Source organism: Buceros rhinoceros, unplaced genomic scaffold (genome assembly GCF_000710305.1).
Source record: "Buceros rhinoceros silvestris isolate BGI_N320 unplaced genomic scaffold, ASM71030v1 scaffold18813, whole genome shotgun sequence".
NCBI classification, from domain to species: domain Eukaryota; kingdom Metazoa; phylum Chordata; class Aves; order Bucerotiformes; family Bucerotidae; genus Buceros; species Buceros rhinoceros.
The window spans coordinates 18,909-34,407 of NW_010403240.1; the positions used below are offsets into that span (position 1 = coordinate 18,909).

The 15,499-nt window shown below is 38.2% G+C and overlaps 1 protein-coding gene across 1 annotated transcript in view; it reads right to left on the reverse strand.

The window, feature by feature from the left end:
• The window catches only part of MBOAT2 (membrane bound O-acyltransferase domain containing 2), a 22,734-nt gene extending 8,990 nt beyond the window's left edge, over positions 1–13,744 (reverse strand). The window contains exons 1-6 of the mRNA XM_010132946.1: positions 13,735–13,744; positions 10,992–11,046; positions 9,971–10,154; positions 3,901–4,093; positions 884–987; positions 479–543 (exon numbers count right to left, since the gene is read on the reverse strand). Of these exons, the coding sequence (XP_010131248.1) occupies positions 479–543; positions 884–987; positions 3,901–4,093; positions 9,971–10,154; positions 10,992–11,046; positions 13,735–13,744 (611 nt within the window). The remainder of the gene's footprint in view (positions 1–478; positions 544–883; positions 988–3,900; positions 4,094–9,970; positions 10,155–10,991; positions 11,047–13,734) is intronic.
• Positions 13,745–15,499: the final 1,755 nt, after the last annotated feature.

Sequence of the window (15,499 nt, forward strand, 5' to 3'; positions counted from 1 at the left end):
TCTGAGGGATATTTGTCCGCAATTTTTGTTGACAGCACATCATAGGGCTTAATATTTGCCATGCCCTCATGACAGAAAGAGTGCAGGAAGTTCTCTCACCCAATGTATGGAAGTTCCTGTATCACTGTGTGGCTCAAAAAAATGCAGTGCCTCCACAGGCTAAGATGTACGTTTTGCCTGCTGCTCTCAGCAAGGTGCACTACTTTGAATGCTAAGAGAGAAAAAAAAGAAAAGATGCCTCCACAGATTAATAGTTTTAGGTTCCCTATGACCAGTGAAGAAAAGCAGTTTCAATCATAGCCCAATAGCTTCCACTAAGAGAGAAGTCCTAAGCTCAAAAGCTTTAATTCAAGTAGTACAAGAAGAATGTCCTGTGCAGTTGCTAAACAACCGATGTTTTGTGGGGTTTAGCTTTGAATGTTAAATTACCTTCAAAGAAAAATTTATCTAAGAAACCTTTCGTTTAAGAAATAAATACCTTTTAAGCCAAAGAGCTGTTTGGATATTCCAGTTATCAAGAAACATCTTGAAACTTGTGGAAAACTGTAAAGTAAAAATAAACTAATTATTTCCATAATTGTGAAGTGTAACAAAGTATTTCAAAATTCTGACATATACATTATAAAAGAACTCTGGCTTTGTAATGAATAAGGTATTTACTCTACTACTTACAACCACAAAATGTTTCAGAAGTCAACTGACAAGCAGAACATATTCAAAACAGACTCTTACTTTCCATCCTTTCCTAAGGGTGTGAACACGTCATTTTTGACTTAGAACACGTTCACTATCTTGAGGAACAAAACGCGTAGGAAAAGTTACTGAAATTACAACCAACTACCTACATGGGCATGTATTTTATTTGTAAGAGATAGAAACAAACCTCTATTTGCTGGATTCTCAGATTTGATATTAGATCCCAACGTGTAACTCCATTTTTATCATAGCCTCTAAAACCAAACCCTGCTGCATTATTGATTGCATCTGCTGCAATGAAACAAAAACAAACAGATTAATTATGAACTGCCTCTATTAGAAATTGCGCATCGCACAACATGAATTTTGTTCAAAATAGTATCACATTTTAAAGGCTACATACTTATCTTTTTAAAATACTGAGGATCACTGCATTAGACACAACAAACAGAATAATCCAAGCACCACACTGGCTTTCAAGCAAAAAACTAGTACGAAAGCAAAAGAACGGAAGGTAGCACTATCTACTTCACAGTACAGATGTCGCCTTTCTCTCTCACACCACCTACTCAGACTTGTTTGAGCTATTGAGCTCGAGCTCAGTGGTTTGAGACAGCAGCTCAGCATATGTGTTTGGTCTTCATTATGCAGCATCAGTGGCGTTTAAAGCATAAAGATAACACGGCACAATTCACTTCAAGCACGTGCACACTCGCAGCACCACACACAGAGCAGTGCACACCTAATGGAAGAAAACAGTAATGTATTAAGTGATGCAGCTTGCCAGACTTCCACTAATAGCCACTGTTAACAAACGGTGCTGAATGTGAAGCGTTTACAGTGCAAGTCAAAGGTCAAATAGTTCAAAGCAAACAATATTTTCCCCTATTTTGCTACTGTCTTCTGGACTATGCAGGAAAATACCAGGGATTTCAGTCTGAATACTGTCTGTCACCTTTCGTCGCCTCTGCCTCAGCTTCCTTAGCTCAGACACCAAAATTTCCTCAGCTGTACTTATCAAATTAGGATGGCCACATACAAGGAACTGAGGTTTTTTCCAAATATTGCCTCTGTCTAGCCAGGCGCTTGGTTGCATGCTCCCAAACATGGACACACATCCATGAGGCATGAACCCCACCATGTATCCACTGACATGGATAAGCAAGGGACCCCAGGGAGAAGAATGCCAGCTCATGTTCCAGTTCAGAGGAGTCAGAAGCAACGCTGGCAACACAAGAAGCAATACAGATCTCATCCTTTCGTTTCAGGGCATGAGCCCTCTGTTAGCTCAGAATTAATTTAAAGTACTGTAATTAGATTGTCACCTATTAAATCACAACTAGCAAGGCAAGAGAAATTGCTCAGTTTATATTACTGTATTAAAAAGAATTTACTTCATACAGTAGTGACACTTAAAAGAAATTAATTTCTTTTGCATTTCCCTTTCTTCTGAACAACCTTCTCAAGGTATTAATCCTGTGTATTTGGGAAGTATGAGAAACCACTGTCTCAAACTCTTAAACAGCTCCTTTTCTGAAGTTCAGTTTCTCTGGTTATCTACCAGTCTGGGAGAGGGCCTTGTGACATTTCATTTAATATAGGGCAATTTATAATATTTTTATATCATCATCAGAAACAATTTTTAAAAGAAAAATCTTCGAAAGCAACAAAATCTGCTGCTATACACCTCATATCGAGTTCAAACATTAGACAATGACTTTATGCTCAATTAGAAACATGAAGACATGAATTCCATAATTCCTTGTTAGCTAAAGTACAAAGACTATGGCTAGATGTCCGGCCAACCGGTGACACTAAAGTAAGTACTCATTTTATTAACTGGCATTTTAGTAAGTATTCATGTTAAGTAATCAATTTTAGTAGCAGTGGTTTCATTCTTATGTGTAAAGAACAGTAATGTATAATTCAAAAGTATAATATCCAGTAAAACTGTTACAGCCCCTCACATTCTACTCATACCACCACAAGTTTAGATGAGGTAAAACAGAAGGAAGAAGGTAAAAAAAAAAAGCTAAAAGTACAGAGTAGATATAGTTTCTTTTCTTCAGTATTTTACCAAAGGAATGCCAGATCTATACTGCTAGCAAGCGCCTAAGGAGAAATCCATCTGAAGTATTACTGCAAAAACCAAGAATGGATATTACTCATTCTTCAGATGACTCCTACTCTTTACAGATGATCATACTGGTGCATAAGAGCACAATATTCAAAATTCTTTCATTCCACAACAAACCCCAGCTTTACTATATCCAGGCAAGCTGAAAGCACTTCATTCATTGACCAGGAATGAAACCAGCAGCTGTAAATGAGTCATGCTGTTCTGCTACACTAAAGCTTGCTTTATTGCATTGTTTCCCACAGATTCTCTCTCAAAAGCATTATGACACAAATATGTAAAACTGGAGGTGAGGAGGAAGCTGTTGAAATCCGTCTTGTGAGCCACTTCCAAGATGTCAGCTTACATAAATACAGTATTTTGCTGTTATATGCATTGGTTTTTTTCAAACAACATGAAGTGAAAAGCAAAATGTTCCTTTAACTCTATCAGTGCCTTAGATCAGTGACTATGGGTGTTACCCTGTTGGTCACTAGAACATTCAGTAAACAAAGACTAAAACTGAAGTGTCACCCATCAAATTCTGAAAATACTTCTGTGAATGCCATCTACTATTAACAACACTATGATATATCTAATTTTCAATATATTAATTTTTCCTTCTTCCTTGAATAACATCAAGCAAATTACTGATAACTATCCATAGAAAAAGGTTGAAAATAACTTTTCAGATATGGCAAAGTCAAGGTATCAAAAAAAAAGAAAAAAAAGAAAAAAGAAAAAAGATCTCAGACTAGATTTACTACAATTTTTAAAAACCAAAGAAGTCATTGATCATTAAAACACTTATCAATCTCCAGAAAAACCTTATGTTTCACTCAGATTTGTTCAGAAGCCCATGATCTCATTTGCAACACTCTCACAACACTGTGTTTAGATTTATGGTAAGTTTTGTTTCCTATAAAGAGAAGCACCATTCGACACACCTTGACAATATCTCGGAATACTTATATGTAATAATGTTTTCCTAAGACCTCAAGAGGGCACTGTCACTTTTCAAAACATGCTTAATGTGCAGCATCTCAAATGAAACTCAGTACATACACTTCCTTTTTGTATATACTTACCCAAAGTCCATGCAAAATAATACTTGGGTCTGGCAGCCATAAGAGACACGTATAAGTAGAAAAACCTTACAGGCCATGCTGCTGTAGCTCTGAAGTTATCATCAATGTTGTATTCCACGGGCAAAGTTTTTGTAATAGTCATGTGGAAGAGTAAGGACAGTCCACAGATTAAGAGTTTCTGTGCCACAGCTATCTGGAAAGTTTAAGATGAGAGATTTTGTAAGCTTCATTTTTTGTTAATGTTCTAGAAACAAAGGCAAGTTACAAACCTTTCTTTCCTAAGCAGATGTCTATATGTGTCAATTTTTCAGTAATATACACTACCAACTTTAAAACAGTTTGTAACATTTTATAGAGGCTCGGGGAATATTATCTTCATAAACTGCGCACAGCACTTCTGACAAACACAGCAAATCCAATCGGACTACAGGAGCCTCTAAAAATCCTATCAATAATGGGAACACCTTTTGCAACTCCAGTTTTTTTCTTATTTCATTGTCAGATTACTGAAGCAAGTAAGTTGCTATGACATCATAACAAAAAGTGTATCATCTAGGACAAGATGAGCACAATTATTGGAGAGATTGCAGAAACAACGGCAAAACGTCAGTGCATTTTCGGTAATCTTTGGCATAATGCAGGTTTTCAATTGCTGCCAAACTCAATATATCAATCACCTCTGTTAGATTACTACAATATCTAAATTCTAAACCAACTAAAACACTGAAATAATCTATGAATTTTCAGCCAAAATACCTCAGTTCTATGTAGACCTGTTTCCCCAACTAGAGTGATTAAGCTAGAAGGGGTGAAATAATATGGTAACAGACATGTAAAATTACATTGTTCAGGTAGGAACGGGACTCAGATTTTCTCAAAACTCAGTTTTGCTACAACCACCACACCAGAGAGTATGTATTTTTAGGAAAACCTTTCTAAAGTTCTATTATAAAACACACAGAGCAATAACTCATGACATTGCTTTAAGCCGCTAGTCTGGATCAATCTCAAGGGCAGATACCACGTCCTTTGCAAATTCCTGAAGTGAGCACACTAACCAAGCACCTACAAAAGAGAAGTCTGAGAGCTAGTCCATTTATATGTAACGCTCAAGTTTTGGTTGTAAGTAATGTCAATATTTAAATTTAAGCATTATAGTTTTAATTTACATTAAATTCTACACACACTAAACTTGGCAAGGAATCATTCTAGCCCATTTTTCTTTGAAGCATCAGAACAAAAAGATAACCATAATCCTTCTTCTGTCTACCCAGCTTCCAGTTCTCCTGCCCAAACTTTTGAAGATAACGCCCTGCTTCAATTAGTGCAGCTTCACACATTTAGTTCCAAAATAAAAAGTAATTCTGTTCCACAATACAGAATGGAGCATTAAGTACTTGGAAAAGCTGTGAAACAGTGAGGGTGTAACTTTGAGTATTACCTATATTTCATGTGGCTCATCTCAGAGAGGATCAGAAAACCCACCTAATTAAACAAACCAGCTGGGTAATTCAGGAGACAACTACCCATTAACAGCTGAAGCTGGTGTTTAATTATTTGTTTCCACTTCATTTTAATATTTTACTTTATTACAAGAGTTCAAATAAATTATTATTAATGCTAATGAATCTTTAATTTTGGCATGCAGTATCTCATACATGCAAAAGTTACCTATTTGTAAATATGAAAAGGCATCACCCCACAGTTCTTTAGACAGTTGCAAGGATCTAACTTCAAACTCTAGGCTATAATTAAAAGTCACGTTCAATTTAGCATGAGAAACAGTATTTATAGGCTGGTAACATTAACATGCAACTTAGAATATAAGCATAAATACATAAAGTAGGTGTTTTCCATCTGAAAATCTCTACGAAGTTGCAAAATATGTTTTGGCAACTTATAACTAATGTTTATAAGTAATGTTTAAAGGCCTACTCTTTGCCATTGCCACTACTGACCAGTTTTTCTATTGGTAAAGAGAAACCATTAATCTGCCTCTTCAACCCAAAATATGCTTAGTACCTCTTTGAAGGTTTTTACCTACATCGTGGAGGTGAAAGCTTTTCTTTCAACAAAAAGCATCAGAGGTTCAACAAAATTTATCACAAGAAAAAATAATGAACTTTACAGGGCTCTGTCCTAAACCGTACTTTTAAAAATTAACTCCGTAGTTTTCAATTTGTAGTTGTAAAAAGAATACTGCAGGAAGAAGGCAGGTTTACTTGTTTATTAAATTATGTATTTTAATAATTTTTTTAGCAGCAATATTAAGGTGTAGGGACAAAGCATAACTACGTTCAGAAAAAGCATGACTTTTAAAAAAAAAAAATTATGCTACTTCACTCAATAATTACAAATCCCAGAACCCCAGTCAAGCATGGTGATACCGCTTACAGGGGTCACTATCAGGGACATTTGTGTCTTTAGCAAACAGAGATGGAGATAATCTCCTGCCTCTACAAAGACTGAGAGCTGCAGTTTCAGGACTGGTTTAAGTGGAATTTCTGCAGGAAAATCCCAACAGGCCACAATGCAAGAAGCAGTCTTGCCCTGTTCTCTTCACCTTGGCTGCAAGTTTTTGCTCTTTTTCCTTCTAGTGAGTCAGATGAGAGAAACAAAGCAAGCGAAAAAACTTGGTATTTGGGCGTTGGTTATTTGGGTGGTGGTGGTGGGTGTGTATGTGTGTGTTAGGTTTCTTCAGTTGGTTGGTTTTTTTAATGACACGGCAGTTTTAGTCTGGATCAGATGATCTGAACCAGACAACACCACAGTGCAATGCACGTCAGCACTACTAGGATAAGCAAAGAACCCAGAATGCACAGCCAGGACCTACCACGTTCAGCAAGTTTGTACTTCACTTGGCCTAAATAGATTATTAAACTACAGCCTGAGGATTGCTTATAGCACTCAAGTTTTGAACACATTTACACAGAAATAAAAGTCCTCACTCGACACCAGAATAAGTTATAGTTTAATTACCTGTAGAAATGCATTTGGTAAAATGTGAATTCACTTCCTATTGCTTAATTAACTAGGTTATTGATATTAGCTTCTTTGCCAAGGCATAAATGGGTAATCACTGGATTGCACATTCACAGGAAGGTTGATCAGGCTTTACAAGGATGAAGTAACCAATTTTAAAAGTTTAAAGTTTAATTTCATCACTCTTTAAAGTTTTCAACATATCAAAACAAATCTTCAGTTAAAAGAAAAGATGGTATGAGTACAACTTACAATTTATCTTACAACAAAAAGATAGAAAAGCCTGGCTCATTTAGTTTTGAAGAAGAAAAACTGGGCATACTTGTATAAAAACATCAAATACGGTCAACACTGGGAAGGGAAAAAGGTACTCAAGCTAGAAGTCAGTGCCAGGACAAAACCAAACGTGCATAAATTAGACAGGAATATAATTAGGTTGAAATCTAGATATCTAATCAGAGAAAAGAGTTCAGGAACAACTTTCTAACTGAAGTAATAAAGGTAAAACATTCACTGATCTCGAGAATTTTATAAACACATTACTGTATAAACATGAATAATATACAAAAATATATATAAAGAAGTAGAAAACGGTCTTTAAAACTTCTATTTGAATGAACTTGTTCTTGGTTGATAAAGAATCAATAAGGAGCTCTATATAATATTGAACTATATTAAAGCATATTATTTCAGAGAGGTTAGAACCTCAGGTAAAAATTATGGGTAATTAAGCAAGATTTAGAATCTGTAGGAAGAGCCTGCATAATAAACAAGAAAGCAGGTATCTGCTGAAAGGAATCCCGTATCCTAAGGGTAGCCATAATAAAAAGAAACTTACAAAGACAGATAATAATTTCTGAGTTGACACCACTTTGAGCACCAACTGATAGCTTGCAAAAAGGCACAACAGGAAGGATAAAAGAAGCAAGTTTTAATATGTTGACTTGATTCATTTAACATGCAATTAACACAGCAAAAATACTAAACCAAATTAACGTCATGCAGTCAACACACAGTATAGAGGAGGAGGCTGGCATGAACTACTTTGGTTATGTAATTACATTTAACAAAAATGAAATTTACTGTATCTCAGCTGAAGGATTTTTTTATTTACTACATTAACATCTGCTGATCCCCATTACATTTCACTTTTTGAGTTATCTAACAATTTATTCTTCTTGAATTATTAACATGAGAATCGAGGAACAAATTTAAAGTATTAATATGAAGTTAATGGTATTTAAACATTCTTCTAGAACAAGAAAATCTTCCAATTGATACAGCAAATGCAGTAAAATTATATCATCTCTATTTCTCCAAAAGCACACAATGCTCACTGGTGTTATAAAATGGAGCCAGGTTTCTCTAACCAGTTGGGAGATGACGTATCAACGGAATAAACAGCTTCTCTTTATGTCAAAAGCTAATGCAGCATAAATCGCAAAATTTTTCAAGCATCTTAGGAGCAATTAATTTTAAGGAAAACTGCTTACCTGAAAGAAGAATCCACCATAGCTTTACATTTATTTCTACTGACTTTGTTCTGATTACTAGCAAGATTATGTGGTAAAAAGCTACGGAGTTCTGGTAGATTTGGTTAGTTCCATTTATTTGCAATAATTTTAATACATAACATTTTTCTACAGAAATAGGATTTTAGTTCGTAAGATTTTAGTACATAAGGCCTTTTACTGAGCCAAGACAATGTTTAAAAACAACATAAGTGTCCGCAACTTTGTCAATACAACATATTAATGCAGACTACAGAGCATGAGATGCCAATCTACGCAAGGAATTCTCCTGTGCCTTTTGCCCTTCCTAACTACTTACTCCATAGCACACTTCTATGAGATCAGGTGCTTCATCAACACGCGGAGCAGTTTAAAGCATTACCATCCTCCAGCCGCTATTTTACATTTCTGTGGTGCCAGTCACGACAGCCACAGAAGATGGGCAGAATCAAACGTGCAAGGAGTTCTCATCCACATTCAAAGAAGGGAAGGGGTGGAGATGACACAGCCGATTGGGAATCACTCCCCGTTAGCCCAGCTGTGAGGATGGTAGCTCTAGACAATAGGATAAGACAAGCAGCTACATCTGGGAATGCCTTCATCTGCTCCAGCAACAGCTGGTGATCCACTAGGTAGGCAGAACACAGGTAAATGACGATGGAATTAGCAAAAGCCATTTATCTGAAGTGTTCCAGTTGACTCTGTGGTAATTCTGCTTTTTATGTATGGTAATAATTATCTTAGGCACACACAAATTTAGAAGTCTGATACGCTCCTATTTAAGAGAATATGAATAGAGCCAGAAGATAATATTCAGTACCCTGAGCATTAAACTAATTGGGTTAAATTTAAAAAATAAAGAGTTTCAGGAGCTTTTGATTTTAATTCAGGTCATACAATATCTCTTGTAAGACAAGATCAACTGAACTTTCTTCTTTATTTATTTGGTCTCTTTTCCAATAATGGAACAAAGTGGAAGAAAATTTTGTGGTGTAGATTACTAGCCATAGTGTTATGGCCAGTAAATCTTTTACTACACCTTTAGAACAAAATCCATCTTTAATACCTCTCTACATGAACGAAAGCAAGAAAATTACAAGTATTTCTATGAGTGTTTTTCAACTTGATAGATATGAATGTTCTCTACTTGCTGCAAGAAGACAAAAACAGTAAAATTTAAGAACGTTAATGAAATCTTGCTGGAAATTTCAAGTCTCATCAGCTTTCAAATGACAAAATGTGCACTTCATCCTAACTGGGATTATTTTAATGCACAGTAAATGCTTTAAAGGAAACACGCATGAACTGTTTTAATTTAAAGATGGCTTTTTACCATATAAGCTTGCTAGGAAGCTCCAAGTTAACCTGCTTTTTTCCACAAGATCCAGACTGGAAATCACAGAGAAAATCTGCCTTAAAAAAAATTAAGTATTTAACTTTTTGAACAGGGAACTATACTGTCGATGAATGAACTCCAGATACTGCTCAGAAGTTATGCCTGTAAATGAACAGTGCAAACCAAGCTTTTCATGCAATGATCACATAAGCTTCAGCACTGCAAGAGTCACGCATCTTACATTTGGAGAAGGATCCGTTTGTTCATATTTTGTGTCTTCCTTCCCATTTGCTTCAGACTGTTGCAGTTGGTATGATCTGCCTTCAATGAAAGTAATATAGTCTTTGTAAGAGCATAACGGGCCTGCCAGGATACCCATGAAATTACAGTTGTAACTTAAATACTCCAGTAGACTTGGCATGCGTCTGTAATTCAAAGACAAGCAACTCGTGAGATGGAATGAGTAGTTCTGTAGAATTTCCGTAGTAGGAGAAGTCATACTTCTGTGTTATTGCTTACTCTAACTGCAGTAAAAACCACGTAGAAAAGCAGTATGTGTGTCTTCTGTAAGTACAGCTTAGAAGATTTTACACATAGTCACATACTTCCAATCCATACTGAGCCTTTTCAGACAGATCTCCTGATCTCTGGTGACTTTCTCCTCACCCAGTAAAGCTGTTCGCCTAAAACTGAACTTGGGGAAGGAGAAGTAAGGCTCTTTCTGTTTTCCTAAGTGTTTGTTCAACCATTTATGTTTTCTTTTTTCCTCAATAACCGAATTGGTAAACAAAGGTTTGTGTTAACTGGCAATAATTTCAGCTAAGGAAAATGCCTCAAATCAAGACTCTTTTGCCCAGGACAACATACTATTTTCAAGTCTCCTGAATAAAGAAAGGAGAAAAGGTATGTTTAAATACTGAAAAACAGAATTAAACTAGCACTTCACCAGCTACTTTATATGTGTATTAAATGTTAACTCGTCCTCTATCTGATATGACATTGATATGCATAAATTGCACAGAACTTAGAATATTTTTCTTAAATAAGTATAAAACCTATTTCTAATGATATTTTCCAGGAGAATAGACGTATGAATTAAGCTACAAATATAAAAAGCTTGGATGTGTTTTACAAGAGTTTGTAAACTCTACCTTGAATCTTGAATGTGGACTCTAGCAATCCCCCAGAGCATTAATAAAGCACACAAAACACAAGCTTCTCCCCACCCCCAAAACTAGACTCTCAGATGTCTGAACGCCTACCTTACAGCCAAACACTTCTGTGATGGAGTCAAATCTTCACTTTTCCGAAACATTCCTAGGTAAGAAGACAGGAAGGAGGAAAAATAAGGAAATGCTAAGCCTCCTCCCTCCACAAATCTGCAGTTTGTTTACTCAGTAGGGCAAGCCTCATGCTGCAATGTTATTACTGAAGCCCTGAAGTAATTTCAGAGACATTATGCCACATAACATTTCTGCTGAAGTTAGATCAACCAATTCCTACTGCTGATAAAATTACAAACTCTCATATCCTCAGCTGTATCCAACAGTGCCTAAAACTGAAATCACATGGATTTCAGGAAAGCATTAAGAAGGCTTGTACTAAATGCTGACAAACAGAATTCCCTGACGTCGGTTAAGACTCCAAATTCTACAGGTTTTAAAACTCTTTATTCCCTGTCCTGGAAATTGGGCAAGCCCCAAACCCCTTTCAATACTGCAGTAACCCAGGGACATTACACTAGTCATCGCACTCGTGATGCATATTATGAACACAGTTCAAGACAGAGTCGAGCAATTCAAAAGGCAGACCTCAAGAGCACCTTCATGCCGCAAGTAAAGATTCTTAAAAAAGGTCCAGTGAAGTAGGCACAACTGTAAAGGCTGCTCAAATCTTTTTCCTGAGCACTAACAAGAAGCCCTAACCCCTGCTAGCAGAAGGGGACAGGCCAAGTCTAAGCTCAGCAACAATACTGAGTTTACCTTCTTGAAACGCTTTCTGAAATGCTGATGACCTACCTCTTCAAAAAATAGGCTTCAAAATTTGTATTTTGAAGCTCCTTCCTTCAGACAGCCCTGGTTTATACCAAAGAGCAACGTTTTACAAAATGACTGCTTCAGCAACTTCTACAGCCTCTCCAGTGGTTCAGACATTATCCCATGCAACTGGTTGTGCTATTCACATTGCCAAGTTTTCTTTGCCATTGCAAGCACTAAAAAATTTATTTTTATGAGCATAGCTTCCTAGAAGGAAATTAGGTTTATGGTTTGATTACCTTCCTCTCCAGCAATGCCTAAACTCAACAGCCAATTCCTAACCAAGTTTGATGTAAGAGTAGAGGCAATACAGACAAAAAATTCCAGTATGCTTTATGAAAATACGTGATTCTATAGAATATCCTCCTCCACCTTGCCTTTGACCCCACCCCTTGATGGCAGCAAAACCACAGAGAGCCTTTATATTTGATCCAAACACAGGGAAAGTTTTAACTGGGGCCAATTTTTATTTATTTATTTTAGATAACAGAATCAGTCAAGTTTAAAACAAAAAAGATTTGTTTTCTAAAGAAAAGATAACTGTTGTCTTAATGTAACTCCAGAAATAGTGACTCCTACATATTTATGACTTTACAACTGCACTTCCAGTCTTCAACGAAGCTGAACACAGAGGGATTAGTAATTTGTCATCTTCCCTCTTCCAACATGACCTGGAAAAATACCTTCCTCAGCCTTGATCCTTCACAGTGGAAAGCCACCTCCTTTCACACCCACTCAGGGTAAGAAATGGAAGGACAAAGCATCACCCCTAACTCCATGCAGGCACTTTCTCTTCCCCATCATTACATTTTGACTTCTCCTTGATGCTATAGCAAAGACTTCTATGCGGATAACTGTGCTCAGTATAAAACGTGGGAGAAACTTTTTTAAAGGTCCTTTAACCTTTAATGCCATAACATTACAGTTCTCAGATAGTGAATCTTTGAATTCAACATAAATTTAAACAGAAACTTAACAGAAGGACTCCAATAGATTGATGTAGATCACACAGCATGACAAGTGTAGGTAAGTAGTCTGTACTGAGCAGGAGCCTCCTTCACTGTTATGTGTCCTTAGGTCAGAAAAATGAAGCAGTCACCAAGTGCGTCCAGATGAACTTGCATAAAGCCAGACTAGCTGCTATATAAAGGTAATCAGTGAAAGATTTCACATCACTTATGTGATATGATAAAGGATGAAAACCATCAAATCTGAAATACAAGAATCTAACCACTAAAATACAACCTATACTTTTGGAGGGGTGAGGAAGAAAGAATTGATATATTTAAACCTCATTCAAATTATACACACACATACGTGAGAATTCACTTAAGCCCCAAATAGCCTGGTGAGCAACACACTTGCTGTCTCAAACATGCTGCATACAAGTAAGGCTCCGTTAATTTGTCATCTCCCTAAATCACTGTTCCAGTAGGTCTGAAGGATCCTGGGGTGGCTAAAATCACAGACATGCACACAAACAGGCACACAAGTATAACAGGGTTTATTTGATCTAAAAACAGACTAAATGTGGAGTCACATAAAACACGGACAGTTAGAATTTAGGCTTCCAAAGTATTACAACTAGAATTACTGTTACTATGATTAAGACAACTAGTGATGCACCCTGTGGGCATTTGAGGGCAGAGTAAGTGTTTCCTCCTGTCCAAGTACCATTCATCACGATGAATTAAGGGGAAAAAGGGAAAGGAAAAGTTACCTTAGTTCATGTACATACCGTCCCTAGGCTGGCGATTGATGTCCAAACCAGCAGAGTCCCCAGTGTGGATTGTTTTAGAGGTGAGGCGTCGGTAGTTAACAGACCCCTGTGGGCGTCCCCACGGAGGTGCTGTGCAGCTACCTCGTCTGTGTGCTCAAACAGCATGACCTTTATAGCGGAGGTTAAAGCCGCCTCTCACATAGCCTGTGGACAGCCCCAAACTCCAACTTCCAATCACATAATCTGTACCTTCGCGCATGCCCAATTTCACTACTGGGGTCGCTATTTGAAGGTTGTGTCACCAGTTTAACCGAGGTTGAGCCAAGGTCCGATAACAATAATACCTTCCCCTTTCCAGCAGAAATAGGGGAAGGGAGAAAAGAATTCATGAGACATCTACTATGCTTTTTGGAAAACTGAAACAAACTTTAATAACAAAACAAACAGAAAAATATTACATACAAAAAGAAAACCAGTGAGGTATGGTATTGAGGGTTTTGTAGGGGGATGGAAAGAGTTAACCCGCAGTCGGTAGCAAAAGCGAAACCCAAACTGCAGCAGCAAATAAAGATGGCAACGGCCACACGGCGGCAGTTACAAAGAAAACCCGCGGCAGTCAAAGCGCCACGGCGCCACATGGGGAAAACCAGACCAACATGATTTTTACCAGTCTATCGTGGACTGAAGCAGAAGCGTTGGCAGCAAAAGCCATAAGCAGGAGGCAGTTCCCAAGTGGCAAAGGGATTTAGCGCCGGGGCATGCAGTTTCCGCGGCGACTGCAGCTTACCGAGGCTGCAGGGACACGAAAGCAGGGAAAAGCAGCCAGCGAGGCAGGAACAGGCAGCTGGAAGGCAGAGCTAAACAGGCAGGTCCGCGGGGGGAGTTGCTGCTCAGAGGCGCACGGCAGGATCACTGTAGCTGGGTAGCATGGGCGAGCCAGGCCGGTCCGTGAGAGAGATGTTGCCCTCGGCCCCATCCAGTGCGGAAGAAGAAGGGAGCTGACCACGCAGCTGCTTCTTCAAAACAGGCAGGTCCGCGGGGGCGGCAGCTCCAGGACAGGCAGCAGCTCCGGGAAAAGCAAGCAGTCAGGCAGGCAAGCAGGCACGGTTGGCCTCCGTGGGCGTGAAGAACTGAACTCGCAGCGCAGTCGCGCAAGTTTTAAAGCGAAAGCGGCGCAAAAACTTTCAACCTATGAAGATATTGCTTAATGTCACATGGCAGGGAATACAAATGCTATAGGTTAGTTTAAAGCAAGCTCTCCTGAAAAGGAGAGCTGTGCCAACCTATCAGAGGTTGTTTGACTTCATCTTTACTCTTCTTCCTCGATAAGAGGTTCAAGAACATGGGAAAACTCACTGTTGTGGCAACTCCTTTCCTTTTCCCATCCCTTGGCATCTGATCACAAGGCCCGTGATTATAAGCTCATCATGGGAGAGTCCGCTTTGGGTGCAACTAATCCACTACCCCCATGCTATCACTTCTCCCGAAAAAGCTCACGATCTATTATCTACTGCAAAGCTTCCAAAACTCCCACTGCCCTGTGGTTTCTTGCAAAGCTCCGTGTTCCATCTCAGACCAAGCTGTTTAAAGGGGCCGTCTGACACAATCACTAAGATCTCCCTCCAGCGAGCAGCTTCCTTTAATTCAGTTCAGTGGCTTTCCCTGTATTACTGGTTTTTAAATTTCTTCTGAGAGGCCTCTGAAAGCCCACTTCTAATCTTTGCGTATCAGGTAAGAACACGGAAACCACTGATGCCTCCCTCTGTCACACTCTTGAAAGCTTTCAGGAAGCTACTGTTAACATTTTTTAATTGAGGCAAAATACATATGGAGAAGGTGCTTTCATTGATGCTTATCTAAAATGAGATGAACTAATACGTATAGACATTCAATACCTCCCAGGCAGCGTATCTGCCCATGACAATCCAGGCCTCATAAATCATAGCTATTCCCCACCTATAATACACAGGACATGAAGAAAACTGACTTCTTGTCCTGGGTTCAACATGGAGGA